The sequence below is a fragment of the Callorhinus ursinus genome, unplaced genomic scaffold (assembly GCF_003265705.2).
Source record: "Callorhinus ursinus isolate GAN/ISIS: 27379988/994484 unplaced genomic scaffold, GSC_fseal_2.0 scaffold18, whole genome shotgun sequence".
Lineage (NCBI taxonomy): Eukaryota > Metazoa > Chordata > Mammalia > Carnivora > Otariidae > Callorhinus > Callorhinus ursinus.
The window spans coordinates 7,930,704-7,957,843 of NW_027397080.1; the positions used below are offsets into that span (position 1 = coordinate 7,930,704).

General features: G+C 46.2%; 2 protein-coding genes across 5 annotated transcripts in view; one reads left to right on the plus strand and one right to left on the minus strand.

The window, feature by feature from the left end:
* GNL2 (G protein nucleolar 2) lies at nucleotides 1-24,240 on the plus strand. Of its 2 annotated transcripts, XM_025856559.2 has the most exons (16): nucleotides 1-202; nucleotides 1,887-1,971; nucleotides 2,938-3,032; nucleotides 4,816-4,955; nucleotides 7,554-7,738; nucleotides 11,590-11,656; nucleotides 12,519-12,677; nucleotides 13,207-13,320; nucleotides 16,561-16,689; nucleotides 17,333-17,437; nucleotides 18,215-18,373; nucleotides 18,916-19,029; nucleotides 21,919-22,373; nucleotides 22,675-22,754; nucleotides 23,329-23,411; nucleotides 24,043-24,240. In XM_025856559.2, exons 1-16 carry the CDS (start codon nucleotides 139-141, stop codon nucleotides 24,193-24,195), a joined length of 2,187 nt encoding a protein of 728 aa, XP_025712344.1. In that variant the 5' UTR covers nucleotides 1-138; the 3' UTR covers nucleotides 24,196-24,240. The 2 variants fall into 2 exon arrangements, with proteins under 2 accessions (XP_025712344.1, XP_073758991.1); XM_073902890.1 differs by lacking the exon at nucleotides 16,561-16,689.
* Nucleotides 24,193-27,140, minus strand: part of DNALI1 (dynein axonemal light intermediate chain 1) — an 8,305-nt gene continuing 5,357 nt past the window's right edge. For all 3 annotated transcript variants that reach the window (XM_025856561.2, XM_025856560.2, XM_073902891.1), the window contains exon 6: nucleotides 24,193-26,003. In XM_025856561.2, coding sequence (XP_025712346.1) covers nucleotides 25,968-26,003 — 36 coding nt within the window. In that variant the 3' untranslated portion in view covers nucleotides 24,193-25,967. The remainder of the gene's footprint in view (nucleotides 26,004-27,140) is intronic.

Genomic DNA, 27,140 nt, shown 5'->3' on the forward strand with positions numbered 1-27,140 from the left:
GAGCGGAAGTGACGTCGCCGGCGCACACGTGGTTGAGTGTGGTTCCCGAGGGTCCCTTCGGCAGGGCTTGGGAAGTTACGAGCTCGTGTACCCGTCCGAGGCCGGATCTAGCGCTCCGGTTCCCGTCCCGTCGGCAAGATGGTGAAGCCCAAGTACAAAGGACGGAGCACCATCAACCCCTCCAAGGCCAGCACAAACCCTGGTACAGGCGGCGGGGCTCGCGGAGGGTGGAGCTTGAAGGAAGCTTGATGGGGAGGGCTCCGAGGTGGTCGGGGGGAGGAGGGACACCGGGCGGCGTTGCTTGGAGTGGCCTCTCGCCGAGTGGCCATTGGGGACGAGAAGGGAGAAGGTGGTTTTTTCATTCGGAGGCACTGAGGAGGGCTGACATCTTGCACGCCTCAGGGCCAGGTGCCAGGCCCCCGGTCTAACGTCGAGGAAAGTGAACACTCAGGTCTGGCAGCCTTGGGGCATCTCCAGTTGTGAGATGCGGAGACTGGGAAGCCCTGCGTTGGAAAGGGCAGTGATCTTGACCTCCTCTCGCGTTCCTGTGTATGTCAGCCCCTCCCCCAACGTATTTCAGTCTTGTATGATTCCAGCTTTCCAGCTCAGGGAATTGTTAGAAGTAAATTAGATAAAGTCGGATTACAGGTGGTGTTAGGGCCGACCCAGCTGACGTTTCACACTTGACCACACTTGCCTGCCACTCTTGCTTTGATCGTTTAAATGAGAAAGGGTTTGTATACTTGGCTCTCGAGTCATCCCACCTGGTAAAGGGCACAGAAAACCCTACAGTTAGATAACTAATGATCATTTCAGTAAGGATGTTTTTAGAGATGTTTATGAGTTTTGCTGAGTTTCTACCTGCAGGATGAACAAGATCATCTTTGGGGGAGTCCCTTCTATTGGGTTTAGTTAATAACACTTTGTTTTTAAATATGGTTTAAAGTTTTTGAGGACTTGAACTGATCACATCGAATGTTCTCCCTGGATTGCTGATAAATTATTCAATTTGCGTAGACTGGAATCTTAGACTGTTAGACCCAAAAAGGCCCTTAGAGGTTATGATGTGATAGGTGAAGAGGTGGAGCCAAAATGGGGAAGTGGCTCATCAAAGCTGGTACAGTTGGTGAGCGGTAGAGCCACCAGGGCTGGGATTTCAGCCTGTTTTCTACTGCATCACTTCAGGAGTAGACAGGTGACCGGAAGATATCCCCAAAAGGCAAAGCTAGGCTAGTCTTAGCATGCTTATTTGTCCTTCTCTTTCTCTCTGAGATGTAAGGCAAGAATCGCTACCTACTTTGCTGTTGATTCAACAAAAACATTAGGAAATTAAGAAACTGGTACAGAAGGAACACTTAAGTATCAAAATCGTAGTCTCCGTGGTGCCTTGCATGTAGCAGGCACTCGGTATTTGCTCAATTGAGACCCACGGGTAAGAGCACAGGTGGTGATCTAATGCTTTTGTTCAAATTCTGGCTCTGCCATTTAGTAGCTGTGTGATCTTGGGCAAGGTGTCTGGCCACCTGTGCCTCAGTTTCTTAGCCTAAGGAATGAGGCTGACGTATCTCTCTTTGTAGGATTATTCTATGGATTACATGAGGTGATGCCTGTAATGTGGATTGCACAGGGCCACAATTAATGCCCAAAATTATTAACTCTTATCAAACACAGTCATATTGAGAATCAGAGATTAGGTCAGCTTTGTCATACCAGGTACACTGGTAGCTTCCATGATGATAATTCTGTTGGGGTGGTAGAGGGAGAGAGTAGATGTTTTGCAGCAAGGCGACAGCTTGCCTACTTTGACCTAGTTGGTGTGTTTGAGGCAATGGCCATACTTAAACTTGGTTATCAAATAGTTCGCAGTCTACTTCTGTCTTTCCTAGATCGAGTGCAGGGAGCAGGAGGCCAAAACATGAGGGACCGGGCCACAATCCGGCGCCTGAATATGTACCGGCAAAAGGAGCGCAGGTGAGCATTCCACGTTGTCATCCTTTCCTTTCCTTCGTGCCCTGGACTCCTAGCTGAGACCTAATCACCTCTAATGTTCCCACCCCCACATCCCCTAAATAGGAGTACCATATTTTCAAATATCATCTGATACGGGTGCTGTTAAGACAAATGGCAAATTTTCGGTTCAAGACATGGGTAGCAGGTGGTGAAATAGTGTTTGTGTCACAAATCTGTATAGCCAGTGGAGGTTTTATTCCTCCCAGCCTCGGCCTTCGCGGATAGCACATTAAATCTCAAGTTAAATATCCCTCAAGAGAACTCTGGTTTTCTTTAACAAAACATATAGGCCTGTAGTTATGAAAGCAGCCGGGAAACTTGTTTTTTAATTCGAGACTTTAGATCACAACATTGTGGCACTTGGAAACTCATCACAACTGTGAGTTCTGCTGAGGCAGCCTCTGCCACGGGGACTTGCTGAGCGTGGCATTTTGCTAGCTGGTCTTAATTTGTTTGGTAATTAGATTCTTCATCCGTTCTGAAAGATGTGTCTAAAACACAAACGTCAATGAACTTAATCTGCCTTAGTCACCTACTCTGCTGTTTGTTTTAGAATTTTGAATTCCAGCATAAATCACCCTCTACTTAAAATTCATTTAAACCAGTCTTCAAATAATTACCAAAAAAACTCATGTATGTGGGTTTTTTTTTTTAAAGCAAACAGTAAACAGATTTTTTAACATCAGCATTATTTGTTATTCATCCAGCAGAAATCATTACGTGCTGTGTTGCAAGAGGTTAAATGACTTTTGGACAATCTGTTTCAAATGTAGAAGTACTTTTTGTTTACTGAAATCTGTATTTCATGATCATTTAAAACCAAAAAAAGAAAAAAGCTCCTTTTGATGGAAAGGGTGTTCTGGAAACCAGGCTTTGCTCTTGCCTTTCTTCTGTCATCAACCAGAATCTGTTACTTCCTCAATTTAGGAACAGTCGTGGTAAAGTGATTAAGCCTCTGCAGTATCAGTCCACGGTGGCTTCTGGCACGGTGGCAAGAGTGGAACCAAATATTAAGTGGTTTGGTGAGTATCCGCCTCTGTCACTTTTGCTCTACCCGACGGGTGCTGTATGGAAAAGGGTAGGCTTAAAAGGTGTCTAAAGGGCAGAAGTTTGGGGGTGAGCCGAACTGTCAAAGATTATATGAGAAATGGCTGAGAAGTACCCATAGTGGGAAAAGTGCTGAGAAAAGTAGTAGTGGTGGTGGATTCCATAAATAAATTCTTTTTGTAGGGGCACCTGGGTGGCTCAGTCGTTAAGCGTCTGCCTTCGGCTCAGGTCATGATCACGGGGTCCTGGGATCGAGCCCCGCATCGGGCTCCCTGCTCCGCGGGAAGCCTGCTTCTCCCTCTCCCTCTCCCTCTGCTTGTGTTCCCTCTCTTGCTGTGTCTGTCAAATAAATAAAATCTTTAAAAATAATAATAATAAAAAATAAGTACTTTTTGTAAAGAGCTCATCGTCGTTAATTGTAAGTGAACCCTCCTAAACAGATAAAGCCATCCTGACTGACCTTCACAGACCTGAGAACTCTCATCTCTTCAGTTCTGGTGGCCTGGAGAGATGGCTGTTTGAGAGAGGCCTTGCAGATATGTTGGTACCTTTAACACGAAGTATAAGTGCAATCGTTGGCCGTTCCTTTGAAACGTTTCTTAATGGCGATTTGCACTGAGTGCCAGTGGAAGGATCTCTTGTTGGTCTTTCCCAAGAATGAATAGAAGGGGATCGGGCGTTCCTTCTTGGAAACTGCACCTTCATTTCAGTGTGGGCTTTCCCTTAGTCCCTGCTAGGTGTGTGGGCCAGTCAGATGGTCAGACCCCATTGTTTGCCCGGTGCTTGACCTCTGTGTTGGTGGAAGGTGGCAGCTACCTTTCAGCCTGTCTTTTGACAGCATACCCTCTGGGAAGCTGCAACTTGGGGAAAGTGTCAAAGAAAAACCTTTTAGAGGGGTGTTTAGCGTCGTGGCTCTATACTGGTCCAGACCACCTGTGTGTGCATTCTGGTTCTGCCATTTCTGTGACCGTGGGCAAGTTATTTCGTCTCTCTGTTCACTGGTTTCCGGTCTCTGAAATGAGGCTAAAAGCAGTCCGTATCTCGTAGGACTGCTGTGGGAGATCCGTGGGTGAGCAGGTGTGCGGCGCTGAGAGTCGTACACAGCCCGCAGTGAGCCCAGTGTCATCGGCACCAGATTCGTAGCCCTCACCGTCTTGGGTTCTGCATTTGTGCTCCAGTGAGCTGTTCTGTTGAATATGTGTTTCAGGCCCCCTCGCTTCCCAGGTGTTCTCCAGGTAGTGTTCTATAGCTTTATTTGGTTCCCTTGCATGGATTTATGGGCTAATTTAATAGTCCTTTCAAACGCTCATAACCATAAAAAGTGGTAACTCTGACCCAGGTTCTGTCCTTCAGGATTCTCTGTGTAGACTGATAGATCAGCTCTGATTGGCTCCAAATTTCTTTGCCAGATCTAGCAGGAAGTGTCGGATGTTTGTCAAATCTCAGTTCCATTCAGTGATGTTGATTTTTCAGTTTCATCCAGTCAGGAAATTGGGCTTGGAAAACTCTTGAAACCCTTTGTGTGTCGGGGTGGGCGGATTAGTCCATAGTCTGTGAGTGCAGGAGAGGCAGTTTTTTTGTTCTTGTCCCCCCCCCCCCCCTTTTAAGTTTGAAAATGGATCCATGGGATGGATGTATCAGGTGTTTGGGTGAAGCCAGGGTAATTCAAAGTCTTGCTTTTCCCTATGTCATTGGGAAGAAGGATGCAGAAGCAAAAAGGAGTTCTTTATTAAATGGCAACATTCTTCTTCAAAACAGGAAACACACGTGTGATTAAACAGTCATCGTTACAAAAATTTCAAGAGGAAATGGGCACAGTTATGAAGGATCCGTACAAAGTTGTCATGAAGCAAAGCAAGTTACCCATGTCTCTTCTCCATGATCGGATCCAGCCTCATGTAAGTTGGAGGATATCCCTGGCAATGGAATTTCTTAGGCACAGTTCATGCTGAGCCCTCTCGACCCGCTTTGTCTTTTGTTCTTCCGTAGAGAAGAGTGGCTCTTCTCATCGTGCAGTACTGATGAGCTTTCTCCTCTGTTAGGGGTCTCACCTTGGTATGAAGCACACCGTGTCAGGAAGGTGCAGTCCCTAGTGGATCAGAGCACAGGCTTGGGAGTCAGGCCTGACTTAGTCTTTGCTCTCCCCTTACGTGTAGAGCCTTAGGTTTCTCCATGAGCTTTCCCTGGCTGTAAAGTCAAGGAAACCTACCTCCTTCAGTGATCAGATGAAGATGAGGCATTTGGCATATAGTGAACACATAGCACACCGCCTTACAGCTAGATAGAGCATGGCTATTACTAGTACTAGTTGTACTTTTTTTGTTAGGCAAACTAGTTTAAGTGGTGACTCCATCAAACTTTAGGGAAATGTGGAATTGGGATTGGGTTGATAGGGGGGAGCCCTTTGGTGCTGTGTACTTTCAGCTTCTGTGAGACCCTTGGAATTCTTTCCAGCAAAGGAAAGGGTGCTGGTCAGATTGGTTCTTAATCGCTGGAGTTGGAGGACAGTAAGGATGGAATCGAGCTTGAAGTGGAATGAGTTTCACACATAACCAAAAAAATGGCCTAATGTTTGCACGTTTTTACTTGCATTGAATAATAATTCCCAGAAATGTAGCCAGTACATAAGCCTTGGTTCCAATGTAAGGAGGGGAAGGAAACATTGACATGCATACATGGATTAAACAGTTCAAAGAAAATTGTTTACTCGCAGAACAAAATAAAAACCAAGGCCTGCTTATTGCCTCAGGTTTTGTCAATTATGCTTTGTTTTATGACGGACTAGAAGAATGGCGCCTATTAGTGGAATGACTATTTTCTTTCAGGAAAACACATGAGTGTAATTCATGAACCACAGACAAGTTGCTCATTTCCCTTGTTCTCTTTTGTCTGTTCTCCCTAAAGCCATCTTTTAACAAACTATTGAATCTTGTTTATGAGAAGAACAGAGAGGTTTTTATTATGGATTTATTGCTTTGTTGCCCATTCCAGTTGTTCAGTGCTTCTAAAATTCAGACTTCAATCGCTAATCTGTAGGCCGAAGGGTCCACAGCTGCAGCAAATCAGCTGGGATTTTGATGCAGATAGGTACTCAGAGTAAGGGAGGAGTTTTGTGCTTTGGCCTTGAAACCTTACCTATTTATTTTAGTGCGGTATCTACTACTGGTTATGAAACTTAAATCTGAGATGGCTGCACAGTGGAGTCAAATCAGATATGCTTTAACTTTTAGCTCTGTGCACATTATAATGACTAATTCTGTAGCAATAGAGCAAAAATACTGTAACATTTGATTTGTGTCCTTTATTGCCTACTGCCTATAACTGTGTGGTACTTGTTAATGTTTAGCTTTCCATGCACACCTCCTTGTGTACTGTGCTTTATAGGTGATTTATGAGATTTCCAAGGATAACTTTAAACACAGTTTTCCCAGTGACATGAGTACTTAGTTCCCATGTAAAACCTGACCCTTCTGTTTGGGGATGTTCCCTTGTGGGAGGGTAGAGAGTGGGTAAAACTGAACTAAGAGGAGATGGGTTAGAGAATCTGAAAAGGTGACCATAGCTTAAGGATCTTTGGGAATTGGGGTGGGGGGGGAATCAAGGTCAGAAGCCACAGGCGTGGCTCCATCATCCGCATTTAGTAGCTGGTGCTTATAGAGGAGCTTTGTACTGCAGGGCAGAGGGCAAATTTTTTTTTTTTTTTTTTTTGAGGGCATTCTCTGCCGGCTGTTAACATCTGTTACATGATAGATTCTAACTCAAACTTTGACTTTTATCCTGCTTCAAAAATTCCTATGCCCGTAACTCCTTTACAGGCACAGCAAGTTCTAGTTAGTATCAGGTTCCTTTTTATCACATCTAAACTATTATTTTGGACTTTTGCTAGCTGTTTTTCATCTGAAGACTTTCCATGTGCATTTAATAAAAACGTTACCTAAATTAGGGAAAATGTTATCTGAAACTAAAATGCATCTTACAAAACAAGCAATTCCTTTTAGCCATGAAAGAAATTAACTTCCAAGAAAAAGTTGGCATTTACAGTTGGTTTAAAAAAAACCACAAATTTGAGTATGATTGTCCTTGACAAAATCTGTGAATTTGGCGAATTTTATGCACTTGTCTGAAAGCTCAAAAAAAAAAAAAGAAAAGTTAAGTTAATGTTCATCATTGTAGCCTTAATTACATTTGACTGAGATTTATGATAAATGAAATAAAGCAGAGTTTTTGGCAAGTCTTACACAACTATTCGTACTTGCTTTGACTATTTGCATTACTTTGTATTTCTCCAAGGAGGCTTACAGAATTTCAGAATTGGGGAACAAGTGCTTTTGTGATTTCAGGCTGATTTGAAACCAAGCTGCATCCATGTTGTAGTTTTGGGTACGGGTTGAGCTTTGGAAAAATAAAGGAAGAAAACCTTTCCCAGGTCGGTTTTTAACTTTCACTTTTGCTCCGCGCCTTCCTTAGCTTTATGAATAATTCTCTTTTCTCTTTAGAACTCAAAGGTGCACATTCTTGATACTGAAAGCTTTGAAACTACATTTGGCCCGAAGTCACAGAGGAAGCGACCAAACTTATTTGTTAGTGATATGCAGTCTCTTCTAGAAAATGCAGAAATGTCCAGTGAGAGCTACGACCAGGGCAAGGATCGTGACCTGGTCACTGAAGACACTGGTGTCAGGTACAATTTGAACGTTCATACCACTCTCATTTGCTCTTCTACAACAAAACATTGTCTTTACCTTTATTTTACCCACATGAAGCTCAGTGCTTTAACTCCTTTTTTTTTTTTTTTAAAGATATTTATTTGACAGCATATAAGCAGGGGGAGGGGCAGGGGGAGAGGGAGAAGCAGGCCCCCCAGCTCAACAGGGAGCCTGACACGGGGCTCGATCCCAGGACCCTGGGATCATGACCTGAGCCGAAGGCAGACGCTTGACTGAGCCACCCAGGCGTCCCCAGTGCTTTAACTCCCAGATTGATAGTGCTCTTCTTCCCTTTGACTAGAAAAATTTGTGAAGCTAGGGCCAGAATGAAAATAATTTGAGGTGGCTTGTTTCCTCTGGGTTTCTTTTTTCACTCCCCAAATAAAAATAAATAACTTTTTTTACTTCGTTATAATAGCAGTAAAGTCTAGGAAAGACAGTTTTGAATATATAGTTAAATTAGAAATGCAACACAAAGAAACTAAGAACTACTCATAATCCCACCGACCATGTTACTTGTTAAAATTGTGAAGGTCAGGGCTTCCTTAAACAGAGACTCTGGAACACTGGAGATTCACGGATGGCCTTTGAGTTTCTTGTGACCCTCGGAGGATAACGTGGAAGATGTACGTACAAGCATAAAGGTGGTGGTGGTTTGTTGGTCTTGTACTTGTTTTGGGGAGGGGAGGAGAAGGATCGATAGCTTTGTGTTCTCATAGGAGTTCATACCCTAAGGAAGGTCAAGAATCTAGATTATTCTAGATCTTTTTTACACTCCATGTTCACTTATAAATATAATACCTTAAGACTGTATTTTAATTTGCCCTTTATTTTATTTTTTAAAAATATATTTTTAAAGATTTTATTTATTTGAGAGAGAAAGTGGAAGTGTGAGAGAGAGAGAGATCATGAGCAGGGGGGACAGGCAGAGGGAGAAGCGGACTCCCCGCCAAGCAGGGAGCCCGATGCAGGACTTGATCCCAGGACCCTGGAATCATGACCTGAGCCAAAGGCAGACACTTAACCAACTGAGCCACCCAGGCACCCTAGCTTGCCTTTTATTTTAGATAAATATTTAGAAAAAATATTTTTCTAAATTATTAACAGTATATTTCTATGTCAGTACTTAATCGACAGTCCCACTGTGGAACATTTATGCTGTTTGTAGTTTGACCCTGTGGTAAGTAAGGCTAGGGTAAAACATCAGTGTGATGGAATCTTCTTAATTCTTTCCCTAAGATACATTCTTATTGGGGAAATGACTATGTCTGAGAACGTGCGTGTTTTTGGCAGGCAGCTGCCTGGCACCCTCCAAAAGCGTTGACCAGTGTTCCCTATTCACCCTTGTGAGTGTGCCAGGTGCGTCAGCACTGAGGTGCTGTCGCTCAACTGCAGCAGGGCCACCCCGGTGCTGTGGACGGCCCACGTCTAGCTGTGCGTCTCCTGCCGATGATGCCAGGCCATTTTAGGCCAGGCAAGAGAGGCAGCTCTTTTCTTCATAGAAACATTTGGACTTTGTGTGCTTCTGCTGATAGGAATTTTTCCTCCTCCAAAAGGTGCAGTAGATAATGGGGGAGAAGACAACCATTTTTGTTTCCGAGACACTGGGTAAATGTCTGTGAGGCTAGTGGAGAAACAGATTCTCAGCCTTATTAGAAAAATTTCTCTTCCTATGGAAGTATAGATTGACTCGGGTCCTGCCGATTCCTTTTCATAATCTTCCGTGACATGTCACATAGCTACAGTCACTTTTGTTTTTAGGATTTAATTTGAGAGAGAGCGAGTGTGTGGTGGGGAGGGGGAGGGACAGGGGAGAGAGAAACTCAAGCAGACTCCCATCCTGGACATGGGGACTCGATCTCACAACCCTGAGATCATGACCTGAGCCAAAACCAAGAGTCGGATGCTTAACCGACTGCGCCATCCAGGGGCCCCTACCTGCAGTCACTTTTTAAAATATTTTTATTTTGGGGCGCCTGGGTGGCTCAGTTGGTTAAGCGACTGCCTTCGGCTCGGGTCATGATCCTGGAGTCCCGGGATCGAGCCCCGCATCGGGCTCCCTGCTCAGCAGAGAGTCTGCTTCTCCCTCTGACCCTCTCCCCTCTCGTGCTCTCTATCTCTCATTCTCTCTCTCTCAAATAAATAAATAAAATCTTTAAAAAAAAAAATAAAATAAAATATTTTTATTTTGGGGGGCACCTGGCTGGCTCAGTCGTTAGAGCATGTGACCCTTGATTTCGAGGGTTGGGAGTTTGAGCCCCACATTGGGTGTAGAGATTAATTAAAAATAAAATCTTAAAAGAAAAGAAAATATGCCTTTAAAAAATAATAAAATATTTTTATTTTTGAAATTTCTAAATGTTTTCATATTTTTTATGTATGATCTATGGTTTAAAATTTTTTAAAGTTTTTTATCATTTATTCATCATGATAAGTGCACTCTTTAATGCCTGTCACGTCTTTCACCCATCCCCGCACCTGCCTCCCCTCTGCTGACCATCAGTTTGTTCTCTAGAGTTAAGAATCTGTTTCTTGGTTTATTTTTCTTCCCCCCCCGCCCTTTGCTCATTTGTTTTGTTTCTTAAATTCCACATATGAGTGAAGTCCTGTGGTATTTGTCTTTCTCTGACTGACTTATTTTGCGTAGCATTATACTCTCTAGCTCCATCCATGTTGTTGCAAATGGCGAGATTTCACTCTTTTTGATGGCTGAGTAATGTTCCATTGTGTGTGTGTACCGCAACTTCTTTATCCATTCACCAGTTGTTGGCCCCTTGGGCTGCCTGCATGATTTGGCTGCTGTAAATCATGCTGCTATAAACGTAGGGTTGCATATATCTTTTAAAAATTAGTGTTTTTGTATTCTTTGGGTGATACCCAGGAGTGCAATTACTGGATCACATGGTAGTTCTATTTTTAACTTTTTGAGGACTCTCCATTCTGTTTTGCAGAGTGGCTACACCAGTTTGCATTCCCACCAGCAGTGCACGAGGGTTCTCCTTTCTCCACATCCTTGCCAATACCTGGTGTTTCTTGAATCACTTTTTAAATTAGTTTTTAAAGATTTTATTTATTTCACAGAGAGAGACACAGCGAGAGAGGGAACACAAGCAGGGGGAGTGGGAGAGAGAGAAGCAGGCTTCCCGTGGAGCAGGGAGCCCGATGCGGGGCTCGATCCCAGGACCCTGGGATCCTGACCTGAGCCGAAGGTAGATGCTTATTAATGACTGAGCCACCCAGGCGCCCCTCTTGAGTCACTTTTTTTTTACATTAAATTTTTTACTGTGGTAAACTGTACATAAAATGTATCATTTTGAAGCCTGCAATTCAGTGGCATTAAGCACATCCATGTGGTTTTGCAGCCTTCACGGCTCCATGTCTGCTTCCAGAACTCTTTCATGTCATCCCAAACTGAAAGTCTTTACTGTAGACAATAACTTCCCAGCGCTTGGTGGCCACCATTCTGTGTTCTGTCTCTTAGCAGTTTGACTACTCTGACTAGAGGTACTTGATATTAGGCGCAGTCCTACAGTTTCTGTCTGTCTGGCTTATGACCAGAATGTCGCTAGGGTCATCCGTGGTGTAGCCTGTGTCAGTACTTTATTCTTTTTTCGTTGCTGAATGATACTCCATTATATGGACAACACATTTTTAATCCATCCATCCATTGATGGACATTTTGGGTATAGTCACTTTTTCAACAGAATTTGCTTTTGCCCCATCTCCAAGTAGTTTTGATGCCCTTTCCTGTGGCACGTGGTTGACTTCTCCCTAAACATCCTCTTTATAGGGTCCAGTTGCTCACTTTGAGTGTTTTCTTATTTAGAAATGAAGCCCAAGAAGAGATTTATAAAAAGGGACAGTCCAAAAGAATATGGGGTGAGCTCTACAAGGTAAGACTTTCAGTTCCTTCTTGTTGATTGCTTCCTTTGGCTTTCATGATCTTGTATGAGAAAACTGATCTTGATATATGGAAACTCTCTCATATAAAACACAAACTCCACTGTCCGCATTCCCCTCCAAAACCAGGACGGGTGTGGCTAAGCACATACTACCATTGTTCTGGGTAACTGCCTTTTTTTGTTGTTGTTCTTAATAGTAAAAGCTACATTACATAGACTTTAGATTTATCATACATGGTTAGAGCTGCATGGGGGTTTTTAAGTTATTTAGTCCAGCCCTGTCATTTATAGATGAGAACACACATCTAGAAAGGTTGAATACCTTACCCAGCTCACCCAGCTAGTTCGTGGAGGAGCCTTCGCGTGTCCTGAGTCCTGGTCCTCAGTCCAGCTCTTCAACTTGGCTGAGTTTTGTCCACGTACTAGAGATAATTCTTGGTGACTAAAGGCTTTCAAGCGCAGTCCCATAATCCAACAGTAACCTAACAGGAAAATAGTACCCTGAAGGCAAACTAAATGTTTTAATTTTTTTGTGAAATACATAAACCCTGTGACAGTAGAAACTTCTAGAAGTCTAAGAAGTAAATGATTTTATTCAATAATGAATAGTAGTCACAAAGTAGGGTAGGTTATATCTAAGTTAGTTTTCCTATTTGAAATTTGACAAGTTTCTTCTACTCAACATTTGGAAAAAGTTTTGAATTCCGATCACTGGGCACTGAGATTGGCCACAACCTACCCGTGTTTTGAAGTTCTCACTGTTTTATTTTCTCCGGTTCCTTTAAGTGTCCTCCATCTCCCACTTTTCATCTGTACTAAATTAGCAACTCATTTTCACCTCTTTGAATCACAGGTGATAGATTCCTCAGATGTTGTAGTTCAAGTTCTTGATGCTAGAGATCCGATGGGTACCCGTTCCCCTCACATCGAGACTTACTTGAAGAAGGAAAAACCCTGGAAACACCTTATCTTTGTTCTTAACAAATGTGACCTTGTTCCAACCTGGGCGACAGTAAGTATGCTGCTTACCCAGAACAGACTGCCAGGCCACTTGGCTCCTTGGAGGCCAAGTTCTCTGTCAGTAAGGCCGTTCCTGGTTTTTGGGATTTGAGACATTAAAGTGCTGGACTTTTTGACCTAGTAGTTGTGGGAGCATTCTCACTGAAAACAAAACTAAAATGTGCTTCACCGACCGCGGGCGGAGTCACGTTTTACCCTCTGATGGTTGGCGAAGGGGCGGCTGCAGTACCCACGGAATGGGCGATGTGGCCCCTTCGGGAGGAGAAGGTGCCACAGCCACAGGCCTTTTCCGCATCTGTTACCTTAGCGGCGTTCGGTCACAATGAAGGCGGTTTTGTAATTGTTCCGTGTTTGTCAGACAAAAGACAAAGCATTAACTGTCGTTCCTTAAAAAAATATATTTTAAAGAATTACAGCTAACATTTTCCTTAGACAGCTGTCTATGTGAAAAACGGTCTATAACTCAAGCTCTGAGTCTTCCTGGATTATGAATAAACAAATATCTTCTCTTCCCCCTTTAGAAACGTTGGGTGGCTGTCCTCTCCCAGGATTATCCGACCCTTGCCTTCCATGCAAGTCTTACCAACCCCTTTGGCAAAGGAGCGTTTATTCAGCTTCTCCGGCAGTTTGGAAAGGTACTGGGACCTGACCTGCCTCTCCTGGAGTGTGGAGCTGTGGGTCCGTGGAAGACTGTCTCTTGCCAGTGTGCGTCAGAACGTTACACACCTCACTTCCCCCCTCTTGGTAATGAGAAGTGTGGGTTTGAGAGCCGTAAAACCTCCAGAGCCTCGGGGTTATAAGGGATTTCGGAAAGTATCTTCCAGCTCAGCCAGCGCCCCTGTCTTTGACGAGCATTGCTTCCCTTTCTGCCGTATCCCTGGCACCTGGCACCTGACGGTCCCTCCTCTGCTTGGGGCCGGGCCCCTCCGCACACTCCCTGTGTTTCCCATCCTGGCTTTGCGAGGCCTGCCATGCCTCCTCCAACTTTGGACCTGTGCAGTTTCTACACCGGCCCCCTTCCCCGGGAAGCCCCCTGCTGATCCTTGGTCCAATGGCCCTTTCTCTGGGAAGCCCTGCGACCAGGTCGCCCTCGCAGATGTTCTCAGAGCTTCACGTTCTGTACCTGCAGCTTGGCGTTGGCGTGTCTCATTCCTTCTACCTGGCTTCAAACAAAGGACACACGTCCTCTGTCCTACCCTTCCCCACTTCCTGGAAGTGGACACTTCCAACTCGTGGCTGTTAGTTACCTCCATTATTTTCTTCCATATTTTTAATACCTGCTTACGATTCTATTTCTGATCTCCCCCACCCCATTCCCCATGCCCCACCACCTGCTGTTTTAGACACTTGCTGAGTCTCTGCTATGGAAAATGAGGACTAAGTTTCTTATAGCTGTCCTCTCCCCACACATACTCCCCTCCCTCTGTTCTCCCTCTGTTGTTATACATCATCTGGCTAGATGACTATTGCCTTCAGCGTTTACATTATTATGACCGTAGAATATCAGGCCCAGCTGATGCACACAGTGCTGTGATTATGATTCCTTTCTAATAGAACCTTCTGTCTCCTCTGGTGTTAATTAGCTCCTTGTCGTTTGTCACTAACGTGTCACCAAATCCTCTGGCAGAGTGGGAGCTTTGAGAGTCTTGGGGCACCTCCCTTTCAGTTGGGACTGCTGCTCCTAGGCTGGCTGCAGAGTCGTCTTCCTGGGATCTCCTTCACCGTCATCCTGAGCATTCCTGTGGCTCTCTCCTGGGTTGGATCCCTTGTTCATTGGGATCAAGGGATCCAACACAGGATCTTCTTTCTTGTCTTTTTTTCTTCCCTGGTTTACTCCTTCCTTTTAATGGGACATATTTTCCAAAAGCTTCCGGAGAAGCAGTGCTTGGAGGAGACCTTTTTTGAGACCTTGTGTTTTGGAAATACCTTTTTTCTGTCTTCACACTGTTTGTCCCCAGAATGCTGAGGGCACCACTACATTGTCCTCTGGTGGCTTCTGGTGTGGCATTGAGAAAGCTGAGACCATTGTGACTCCTGATCTGTTGTGGCTGGGATCTCTTAAAAAACTCCCGTTTTAAAGTTTCACAGTGATGTGCTTTAAGGTGAGTCTTTCACTGTTCAGTGAGTTAGGCACTGGACGGGACTTTGTCTGATGTTGTCCCGTATTATTTCTTGGAGATCCCCCCGCCCTCCACCCCATCATCTGTTTTCGTTCAGGAAATTGGTTTTACCTCCTGGTTTAATTCTTGAATTTTCTTTGCTTTATTTCGGTGCCTTTGTGACGTTTTGCTCTATATTATGGGACGTTTCTCTGACTTGATCATCTAGCTGTTCTTAACAACATTTATTTTGCCTCTCACTTTTAAGAATTGCCCTGCCCCTAATCTTGTTTCACCAATGAACTGTCATCTGTTTCTGAGAAGGATAATAGTGTATTTTGAAATTTTCTTCTCCCTACATTGACTCTGTTTCCTGCCAGTTTTTGTGTGTTTTTTTGTATTTTTTTTTGTCTTGTACTAGTGTCACACTTTAAATTTCTGGTTATTCTCGGCTTTTTGTTCATATTTAAGGGTGAGCCACTAAAAAGCCAATGGAAATTTTATGGGGGGGGTGGGCCTATTGAATAATGGACTTCACTGTAGGGTAACTAGATAAAAACCCAGTATTTTGTTGGAGGGCACCCTTGGTATCAGTGTCTATAGGTCTTTACTCTTGGATCTGTGAGTTTCCCCATAAAGGAGTCTTCCAGTCTCCAGCTCAGGGATGTAAAAGCTTGACTGCCAGGGTTCTGGGAACTCAGCGGGGGTAAGGTTGTCAATATTTAAGACTTTGAAATTAATCACACTGGGAACGCTTGCATTCAGCTGCTGTTATCCCTAAATCTAGGTTCCCATTTAGATCTGAAAATGAAAGATACTTTCCAGAGATGCAGGGTTTCCAAAAAAAAAAAAAAAAAATCAGTATCTGGTAAGGCACTGGGGCAGAGAAGCTGGGTGCCCGTGCTGGGGGAGGGAGGGGTAGACCAGTGTCACTGCTCCGCAGACTTTTCGCTAGTCCTTATTTCAGACCCCTTAGCGGTAGCTGTCCAGCCAGTTCCCGAGGGTTTTTGTGATTCTTTGGCAGTATTTTTGCTGGATTTTTAGTTTTTCTACCTTGGCTTTTATCTTTGTAGCGGGCCAAGTTAGATACTACTTTTTAGCTGCTAGTATTTTGCTAACATCATATGTTTGTTTTTATTGTCTCATTTCCAGCTCATTCTTTGGTTTTATATGCCCGGTTCTGGGGGTTTCTATGTGTTCATTCCCACTGCCGTCTTCATAGTGGGGTTTGTGGCGGGAGTGAGGCCAGTGTGGCCATTCAGTCTGCCATCTTTAATCGGAAGTCCTCAACTAGCTATAGACTGTTGTTGAGCTCTGTCTCCTTGAGACTCTCACCCAGTGGTTTAACTTCTGAGGTTGCTTTTTTTCTTCTTCTGTCGTTTGTTTTTGGCAATGAAAATGCAAAACGTATTGTGCAGAGAAAAGGAGGGATGGGTCTTGGGATTGCCAGTTGGTGTATTTGTGGATGGTATTCCAAACTGATGACAAACAAGTTCTTTCTTCTTTTGCTTCTCGACCTAGATACTTTTAATCTTAAAACATTCAGGAACAATAACACATGGACGACCAAGGAAATGAGTCACCTCTGATTTATTAATAAGTGTGTGTGTGCAGCCCACTCAGACAATGTAGGTGGTGTGTGTCTGAGCTTTAGATCAAGTTCTAGTGACACCTTTGTCCTGTATTCTTTGTTTTATTAGCAAAGTAACACAACCTATTTTTCCCAGGGGATGTTCCTGACTGTGTGTATGTGGTGTGTATTCTTTTTTTGAACAGTTGCACACTGACAAGAAGCAGATCAGTGTCGGTTTCATTGGCTATCCAAATGTTGGCAAGAGCTCTGTGATAAACACATTGCGCTCCAAGAAAGTTTGCAATGTGGCCCCCATTGCAGGTGAAACAAAGGTACGTCCAGCTCAAGGGGGCCTTATTTATGTCTCCATATGTTATTTCCATGGAGGGTGGTGGTTTAGGCCATGGAGATTTCTATCTACTTCTTTTGAATGAAGGCCACCATTGAGAGTTTAGTCTCCACTTGATAGTTTGGTTTGTACCAGAGTTGTCTCTGCTCTTTTGGGTAAGACCGAGAGGACTTTGTATGGCACTGTGTGCCTTTGGCATGATCTGGGAGGTGCTGTTCATTTTTAAGTCTGTTTTAAATTGTCACTCCAGCCTTTTTATTTGACAAACAAAAGTAACCCAAGAATATTTGGTGCCTGGGTTATGAAAGAAAACTCAGTGTTACGGAAGATTCTGGCAGTTGGGCACAGACCCTGAAGCACATAGTGTTTGGGGAGCGGCATGCTTCTACTGCAAGGAAGAGGGGTCAGACGGTATTAAGCTTTGAAGAGTACTTTGAAAAGTCAGGGAAAGGTTGACTTGATATTATCTGCCTTACTTTTAGACTCTTTGCTGGTGGAAACAGTTGTTTATACTCCGTGGAAGTGCCTCATGCAAGGCCCAAGTAGAGGAGAGACTTCGTAGCTTTGTGAGATTAGACTCTGAGTGTATGACCCAGGGGAGTCTCCAGCTTTCTTTCTGACTTCAGGTCTGGCAGTATATCACCTTGATGCGTCGGATATTCCTTATCGACTGTCCAGGTGTGGTTTACCCCTCTGAAGACTCGGAGACAGACATTGTGCTGAAAGGAGTGGTGAGTATTTTTGGTCCTGATAGGCTCTTTGTTTGCCCTTTGTGGGGAGCATTCTGTGGGGGAACATTGGATACCTTTGCGTTTCACTCATTGGGAAGGCAGTTTGGGGTCATCCCGTCTGAGCAGACTTCAGGAACACGACGCTCAGCAGGGCGGCCTCTCCATTCCACTGAAGCCTGCTTGGGGAGTCTGTGGAGCCGTGGGCAGATCTGGTCAGTGTCATCCCACAAAAGAGTTTGTAGTTTACACAGGGGATCCAGAGGGAAGCAGGGCCTGTTTATGTTTAGTGATCATTCATCTTCGAGGGTTTATGGGCTGAGTCATTTTGGAACTCAGGCGTTTCCTCACTTGTTTCTGAATATGACCAAAACCTTTAAATGGCTTCACTTAACCTTAGCCAGGGCTGCTGGCCATACATCCTGTGCACATTCCTCCCCTCTTTCCTTAAACTATCGAATTCTCTTTGTGTCCTGGGATTGGCAGGCTTTTCGCCATTTCTACAAGTGAGTAGCGTGAGATGGTCCAACTTGAGACTGCTTGCAGAACCACACAGTTAGTTTGTGGTGAGCAGGGGTCAGCGTCGAGTCCTGGGCTCTGTGGCAGTGGCTGGCGTGCAGGGACCTTTCAGCCGACTGCAGCTGGCCACCTCGGAGACTGGCCCTGCTAGACTCCACTTGCATCATGGTGTTGAAATCTATTTTCAGATGTTGTTACAGATGTGAACGTCACTGTTTCCATGTAAAGTCTGTAAGGCAGAAATTTCCTGTTAACATCTAGGTTCAAGTTGAAAAAATAAAGGCTCCTGAAGACCACATTGGTGCTGTACTTGAACGAGCAAAGCCGGAATATATCAGCAAGACATACAAGATTGACTCTTGGGAGAATGCTGAGGACTTTCTTGAGAAGCTGGCTTTCCGGACTGGGAAGTTACTGAAGGTGAGCGAGGGTTTGTGCAAATATAGACCAGGACCCACGGCAGACGTGTGCATGTGCTCTGGGCCTTCTTTGGAGGGCCGGGGGGGGGTTTTGTCTGTTCGTTTTAAGGATTCTGTTTATTTATTTTAAAAGATTTTATTTATTTGACAGAGAGAGACAGTGAGAGAGGGAACACAGCAGGGGGAGTGGGAGAGGGAGAAGCAGGCTTCCCGCCAAGCAGGGAGCCCGACGCAGGGCTCGATCCCAGGACCCTGGGACCACGACCTGAGCCAAAGGCAGACACTTAATGACTGAGGCACCCGGGTGCTCCTAAAGATTTTATTTTTAAGTAGCCTCTACACCCAGTGTGGGGCTTGAAGAGTCGCATGCTCCACCGACTGAGCCAGCCGGGCACCCCTGGACCCTTTTTTGTATGTGTTGTGTGAGCGGTATGAAACTTGGCAAGTAGATGGTGATGAACAACCAGGGCAGCTTAAATGCCTCCGTGCTGGGAGGTGGTTTTGTTATTTGAATGTAACGGTTGTCTTCCTGTGACATTTCAGGGTGGAGAGCCTGACTTGCAGACTGTGGGTAAGATGGTTCTCAATGACTGGCAGAGGGGCCGGATTCCTTTCTTTGTCAAGCCGCCCAATGCGGAGCCCCCTGCAGCCTCCCAGGTAAGAGAACAGGGTGGGCCCGCCTTCTGGAAAGCGTGGTTACTGACCTAGGCCTCGTGCCTTTGATTGCCTTCCTTTATGGAGCACCTGTTTTCTTTGGGGGTGTTTCCTTCCACTGTTTTCCCAGCCCATAGAGTCGTTGCTATGACCTTGTTGGGGGGCGGGGAGCATTTGGAGACCAGAAAGGAGATCTGTGATAGAAGACCAAGTCTAAATACCAGTCTTTAGGGCCTTGAATGAAGAGGGCTCTAACTGTAAGTGCTCTTCCGATCCTGTGTCTTTCCTTATGCATGAGGAGCAGAGGCATTTCCAGGATTCACTTAACATTTATTTGTTAGGCCCAACTATATGCTAGGCACGGAATGTAGGAGTAAATAGCACAGCCCTTGTCCTCAAGAAGCTCATAATCAGGTGGGAAAGGAGAGTGGTACAGTTTATAGCCAGGAAAGAAGCCTTAGATTTGGGGCCTCTGGGCTGGATTGAGAAGCTTCCCTTCTGCTGCGTTTCCCTCCCCCTGACAGTGGACTGCCACAAGGCTCCAACTGTGGCCCTTTGCTTTTCTATTCCTAGGCTCTTTTTCAGAACTCTGCCAAGCCTTTGGAAGAGGTGGCTTTAAGTTTCGTTTCCATGCTAATGCTTTGGGTTCATGTCTGTTCCCAGAGTTTCAGTTCTCAGAAACTTCCAGTTGAATATGTTCTCCAGCATTTCAGAATCAACATACCTGAAACGGATGTTAACTTTTGCTCTCTCCCCGCTAAGACCCCCAAAGAGCCAAAAAACCCCAAACCCAATCCTCTCCCATCTTCTTCATGTGGCGTTCCTTCATTGGTTCATTCCTTCGGCACCCGTGCACTGAGGAGCTCCTGCATGCCGGGCGCTCTGCTGGGCACTAGTGGTACTACAGTGGAAGCAGATGAGTCCCTGCCTCTTGCACTTCTGTGTCTGTGGATGCTCTGGTACCGTCTGGTACTATCTCCATACCAGCTCTGCAGTTCTCTGACACCAGTTGGGTATCCAGCAATTCAGTTCCATTCTGACACTACCTCCAAGAGTTAGCACAGACCCACAGATTAAGGGTTCAGCCCCACAAGATGGTCCCCGCTTCAGAGGCCAGCTGCAGATGGGGTTCCCAAGTCCCTGCACTTCTGCCCAGCCAACTACAAATTCAGAGGTTCTAAGGTTTGATAATTTGCTAAAACGACTCCTAGAACTCAGAAAAGTGATTCATGATGGCGACTTTATTGTAGAGGATACAGCTCAGGAATAGCCGAATGGAAGAGATGCATAGGGCCGGGTGTAGGGTTGTGGGTGGCACATCAATTCATTTGACCCAGAAGCTCCCCAGACCCTATCCTTCAGGGCTTCTCACGGAGGTTCTGTTATATTGGCCTGATTGATTAGAATATTGGCCATCGGTGATTGAACTCCATCTCTAGCCCTCTCACCAAGTACTTGGGCTTTCTGGTGACCAGCCCCCGTTCTGAAGCGAGGCTCCACTGTGAGCATCTCATTAGCATAAACTCCGGGGTGGTGGGAAGGGGCTTGTTATGAAGAACGACAGATACCCCTTTTTAGCTCCGGAAGTACCAAGGGGTTTAGAGCTTTTGGGCCAAGACCAGACATATATTCTGACACTACAGGGAGGCAGACAGTAAACAGATAAATAGAGAATGTCAGGAAGCACTGCTTACTGTGAGGAAGACAAAACCAGGGTAAGGGGCTTGGGAGATGGAGGCGTGTTCTCGTATGTGGGGTGGGTGGGGGTGGCCTCTGAGGAAGTGGCATTTTGGCAGAGACCTTAATGGTATGAGGCAGGAGCCGGGGGCCTGTCTTGAGGGGAGAGTGAGACAGGCGAAGGCAGTGGCACACCTGGAGCACCCGAGGCAGGAGCCTGCCTGCCATGGCCCGAGTGCTGAGGGAAAGTCATGGGGCTAGACCCCGGTGCCAAGAGCAGGAGACATGGCGGGAAGCACCTGGGGGGTGCGTTGGTGCGTTAGCCAGTAGGGGTGAGGAAGGAGGAGGTGTGGCAGGGTCTGTTGTGACCCTGTGTGCACACAGTGGGGTTATCTTGAACTCTTCCTCCATGTCTGGTCATTGAGTTTTAGATCATTAGTTCCCCCAGGCTGCGATTTTCTTTTTTTCTTTCTGTAGTGGCTGAAACTTTCAGAATCCAAGAGCTAAAAACTTTACCTTCGGAAAAAGGTATAAAAATGGACCTACAAATTTTGTATACAATTTCCTGAATTTTCTGGATTCCTGATTTATTGAGCACTTTGTGTAGCCACTCTTGCCTTCAGAAAATCACCGGAAGTTCTGTGATTCTCAGCTGTAAGGATAAAATGATGCTATAAATGCGAAGCGCCAGGATAAAGCCTGGCACCCACTTCTCCTTTGCCGTTACCTCAGAGAGGCAGGTCGTTTCAGTGTCCCCCCCACATCTCGGCTCCTTCCGGCCTCACCTTGCCAGCCTCCCTCCTGTTGCTCATCCCTTTCCTCCAGGGGCCTCCCCAGCGCCCCCCTGCTGAGCGCTCTGCTTTCCCTCTAGAGCAGTTGTGAAGGCCCCTGTTGGGTGTGCCTGTCTCCACAGCCCCGTCCGTTCCCCTCCTTGGGGAGGGTGCACGGCGGATGGTTTGAGTGGTTCGATACTCACAGCGGGCTCATCCTCTGGAACCGCAGCTGACTGCCTCTGATCCCTGCGTAGCAGCTTCTGGGTGTAATGCACCTCGGCCTATGGTAGATGAACACCGTGACTCCAGGGTGGGGGTCTTCAGTTCTTTCCCTTAGCCCCGAGAAGAGGACTGCCTCCTTGAGAGCAAGCTGTCCAGAAATGGTTTTTATTTTCTGATCCCATTTCTCTCCCCCACCTGCACCCCTCTTTGGCCTGAATAGCTCCCGTCCTCCTCATCTTTGGAAGTTGCCACAGAGACAAGCCAGAAGAACGCAGAAGAAGAAGTCACAGCAACTGTGGGTGAAGCCTCAGAGCCTGTCCCTGAGAAGGAGAAAGAGAACAGTCACTGTGACACCGACTCAGAAATGCAGCAGATTCTGGCCCGGGTTCGGCAGAACTTCGGCAAAATCAATGTTGTGCCTCAGTTTTCTGGGGATGACCTGGTCCCTCTGGAGATGTCCGACATCGATGAAGCGCTTGAGAGCTTTTCCGAAGAGGAGGAGGGGGAGGAGGACCAGAAGCAGCCGGGAGGCGAGGAAGAGGGGTCTTGCCCGGAGCCCCAGGAAGAACACGCGGCAGATGACACCAAGGCAGTTATTAAAGCACTGGATGAAAAGATTGCTAAATATCAGAAGTTTTTAAACAAAGCCAAAGCTAAGAAGTTTTCAGCAGTCAGGTAGTATCCTCGTCTTCTCACAAATTGTGGTTTGCGCGTTCCTTTCTGAGACCCTTGCCATGGGGACTGGAGCAGTATTTTTCTGGGAGGTGGAAGGGAGTTAATGCCATTTTTCAGGAAGTGGTCTGTCCATTTCTAAGCCGCCGCTCCCTGAAGTATGAGCAGCGTAGGTCTGCCTCTGACCAAGGCCCAGGGAGCTGCCGGGACTGCGGGGCGTTGCCTCCTGCCCCCGGGTTGGCACCTGATTTGGGCAGCTGAGGGGAGTGATGGGCAGCTTTGTTACTTGACTTTTCTGTTGCAGAATATCTAAGGGACTAAGTGAAAAGGTTTTTGCAAAATCTGAAGAACAAAGAGCAGCTGAAGAAGTTGTAGAAGACACAGGTAAAGTTAAATTCGTCACACCGCTTAGGTGCGGTGTGCATCTTTAAAACTATGTGAAATGTAACTTTAACCTCTAAACTTGGAGATTGTGCTGTCACCTGCACAGGTGCTTATCATTACCGGCAGATGACCCTGTTCTATATACTGTTGGTCGTACGGCTCAGATTATTCACTTTTCATTCCGCACATTTCTTGGGATTAATTCGGGAAGCTTCCTGTAAAAAGAGTCCATTAGTAACCTTACAATCTAGGGGTGGGTCAGCCAGATTTTTTTTGTGGGAGGTGGGATGGGTCAGGTATCTGTTCTTAACTCCATTGGACTCACAGCTTCTATGTGGAAAGTGTGTTTCCGTGGCATAAATGCAAATCCTGGCATGGCCTGCAAGGGCCTCCTGGCTTGGCGCCCTCCTGGCCACCCCCCGCTTTCCTCTGTGCCGTGCCTGCCACACTCCATGCTCACTGGCCTTCTTCCTCCAACACATCAAGCTCATTCCTACCTTAGCATTCACACACACAGTTTTGAAAGTTTGAAAGTCCTGTTTCTTCCCTGTGTGTTCGTGTGTTGTGTTTCCAGAAGGGAAAAAGGGAAAGAAGAGGAAAGCACAGAGGGAAGAAGACCATTCGAATAAAACTCGCAGGATGCTTACATCCAAGGAAGTACGTGGTTTTGATCTTAAACATCACCCAGGAAGTAGAGAGGAGAAGTCAGTTTCCTAGGAGACACACTTTCCAAAACTGATGGTCTGGAGTTGAATTCTCGGAACCCCGGTTCTAGGTGACCTAGTTGAGATCAGTTCCATAGCATCAAGAGTCGGCCCAGTGGATGGCAGTCCTTGAGTTCTCGATCGCTGTCCTCGAACATGTGGACTATCCTCTAGAAGGGTCTGCTGGTTTTCTGTGAGCAGAGCTGTGTAGGCAGATGGATCCCTGCCGTCAGCTTTGTAACTGGGCTCATCAGAGCTGGGGTGGGCCCTGCTGGGAAGGGAAGAGCTTGTTCTCAGAAGTGTTCACCCTTAGACAGAGGACTGCTTGTCAGGAGTGCAGTAGAAGAGATTCCAGCAGGGAGGACGGACCAAACGACAGTCTAGAACGGGGCGCGTCACGAGTTACGGTGGAAGGGCACACTTGGGTCTGTGAGGGGAGCCCTTGCTTGTTACTAGCGCTGATTCTAGTTGTTGGGGGAGCAGCACAGGAAGGGAGCACAGAGAAAGAGGGGCCTCTTCTGTGACTTTGCCGTGATTCATGGGGTTTTTTTTTTTTTTCTTCCCCCTTTTGCCATTGTTTACAGCGGAGGCGAGCGGTGCGGCAGCAGCAATCCAGGAAAGTTGGTGTGCGTTACTATGAAACCCACAACGTGAAAAATAGGAACCGGAACAAAAAGAAGACCAATGACTCTGAAGGACAGAAACACAGACACAAAAAATTCAAACATAAGCAGTAATGTTTTAAAAGTTTATTAAATTATACAAAAATATGCAATTAGAAACTGTGTTCCTTCTCTTCATGCCCAGTCGGCATTTCTAAGGCCATGATGCATTTGTTCTGAGGTTCGACAGTTGAAACCCTTCACCGGTGCTGGTGAAAATAAAGTCCCTACACCTCTAAGGCTTTAGGTGATGGGGTCCAGTGGCACTTCTGACACTTAAATGAGCCCTCTTCGTTCCTCCAGAGCGTACCCATGGCATGCAGACCTCTGACAGAAACAGATGAGGTCTACAGAATGGAAAGGGTGGAATACCTTTTATACTGGCAGTTAGTTTGGAACAGAGTTGTGAAAAGAAAATCTCGAAGATGTAGGGTATGTGGCCTACGCTTTAAAATAGGAGGGAAAAATGCCGCTTCAGCTCTCCCTCCGAGTCCGTTAGATGGACGCAGTGAGGACACAGGTACTTTACTGTCAGGGAGTCCCGGGACTGGCGCATCTCAACGAACAGAGTTCTTTCCCATGAGAACGGCGGCCCAGACAGGTGATTTCAGTGGAGCCTTAGAATGCCTCAGGACACCAGGTTGGGGTAAAAGCTGGCTTCCAGTCTGAGATGAGAGGGACAGGGCATGTTTGACCCGGAATCCAGCTCTTCTTGTTGGCCTGCCCTTCTTTCAGGGAGTCTTGGAACCTTAACAGGGACGATGTCGGGTCAGAGCTCCACTAAGGAGGGTCCTTCTTGGCACCTCCTGGGGAATACTGCGCAACTTGAGGCGCTCCAGCCGGGCGGACACGTCCGTGCCTTCCTAGGTGTTGGCCGTGCAGTGTGCATGAAGGGTGGGAGTCCCTCGTCTTGCTGCGCTAGCCTACCCTGGACTGCCCTAAATGGAAGATCTGTGTTGCTCACTTAGGCTTCTGGGTCTACGAAACCAGGAGCAGCCCTGGGCCTCTGAACTTTGAGTTTAACCTGGGAGGAATAGTAAAATGCAGTCTACAGGCCATAGCCTCCTCATTAATAATTAGAGCAGCACGTGAGGTTTGGGTACCTCTCCAGTTGTTCATCAAACATAGCTAGTTAGAGGGGTATTAGGGTCAGGGTGTGATTTTCTGCAGAATAAGATGAACAAACCAAATCAGGGCTCCTGAGGTGCAGGCAGCTCACAGTGGACCTCATGACTTGTTTCTTCCCAGCAAACATTTACTTTCTCAGAAGCCCTGGCTTTGGCTGCCATTGCTGCCTCACCTGGGCAGTCTGAGACTAGGGAAGAGGCTGGGGTGGCCTTGGCGGGCGGGGGTAAAATGACCTAGTATAAACGCAGAACTCCAGCATGAGTCACTAGACCCGCACTGGGGTAGGGATGGTGAAAGACCTCAGGGGAAAGACTGAGGCCTCAGCAGCCCAAGGTCAGATACAAGATGCATCATGGACCAGAAATGGGACAGGCAGGCGGCTCATTCAGCTAGAAATAATTGATAGTATGGAGCAGTGGTGGGAAGGCAGTTTCACCTGCGAGGGATATGGCCGAAAGCCTTACTTTCTGAGTTGGCAAATCCCAAGGTTGGCCACATACAGAGACTGTCGGCTGCACCACCTTCCACTGCCCAGCCAGGAGCCTGGCTGCCAGACCTAAGTGTTCCATGCCACTGGGGCCACGTGTGACTTCTGACAGACATGTAGGTGGGGACCAGGGGGAGGATATGGCCTGTTCACTCAGGAAACTAGCTTTTTTTTTTATTACAACAGGCTTAGGATGGGGTAGCAGTGCTTGCTGAGACCCATGTGGAAATGATCACTTCTTTGGTGCAATAATACCTTCCAGTTGGGCCTGAAAAACAAAAACAAACTCCATTAATATTTGAAGCTTGCAGCCTTGCGCTGAGAGGTGATAAAGTCCCTGGGAAGAAGAATCCAATGCTGCCCCGCCAAGTGTTTTTCCCTCCATTCCCAATTCCATATTTCCTAGATAGCCGGTTTCGGGCTTGGCATCCAGTCTTGCTACATTGGGAGAAACCAGAGCTGTCCTGGTTTCCATACAATAATGGCTCTGCGTATAATATAAAGCACTGAAAAGGAAATTGAATAAAAGTTGTTGAAATAGTGGTTTTTTATGGCTCAGATTTCAGGCCTGAAATGCTAAGGTAAACATGTGGCTCTCTGGTTCGGGATCCTGGGAGCTCTGAGTTGGGACGAGAGATTTTGGAAACAGCCATTTTTCAGCCACTTAGACAACTTGACACCCAATTAGAGAAAATTGCTACCAGTAAGTAGGGAGCTGTCCATCTTGTATGTAAAGCTTAAGACACTTGGGAGTTATTTACTCTGCTCCTCCAGCAGCCAGGAAAATAATTTACTATCATGGTATATGGACAGATCTTTAAGTAGGTCTATCCTAGGGACAGCAAGCACTGCTTTATTTGCAGTGCAGCTTGGAGCCAATAAAAATAACTCACTTCTAAAGAGTCCTTCACCCTGGGGATGACAAGTTTGCTTGGAAATGTTAGAAAGATGCCAAGGTGTTCCACTTTGCTCCTGCTGCTGGTGCTGTAGGAGGAACTGAGGAACTTGGGCTTATGATAAAGGAACATGGCAGATAAGGCACGCAGCTTCAGAAGCTGCTAAGTAAACAGATTCATGTCTGGCTGTGAAGTTTCTAGCTTTTCTTTGTTAAACTCAGCAACAGGAAAACCTGTTGTCCTGCCCTAGCAGTTCATACAAGCCCTTCCTTATCTCAAGTGCCTGTCCTCCTTGCTGGAGCCCCAAGAAGCCTGCCAGTCACAAGAATGTAAGCTTTCCATGAGACTAGGGAGGAAAGGGAGACAGCATCCAGGGGCCCCTCTGACCAGGGCCATGGAAGACCACCACTAAACATCAACAGGTCCTATATCTAGAACAATGGTTCTCAAACTTCAGTAAGCACCAGAATCGCCTGCAGACCTTGTTAGGCTGTTGGGCCCCAACCCCA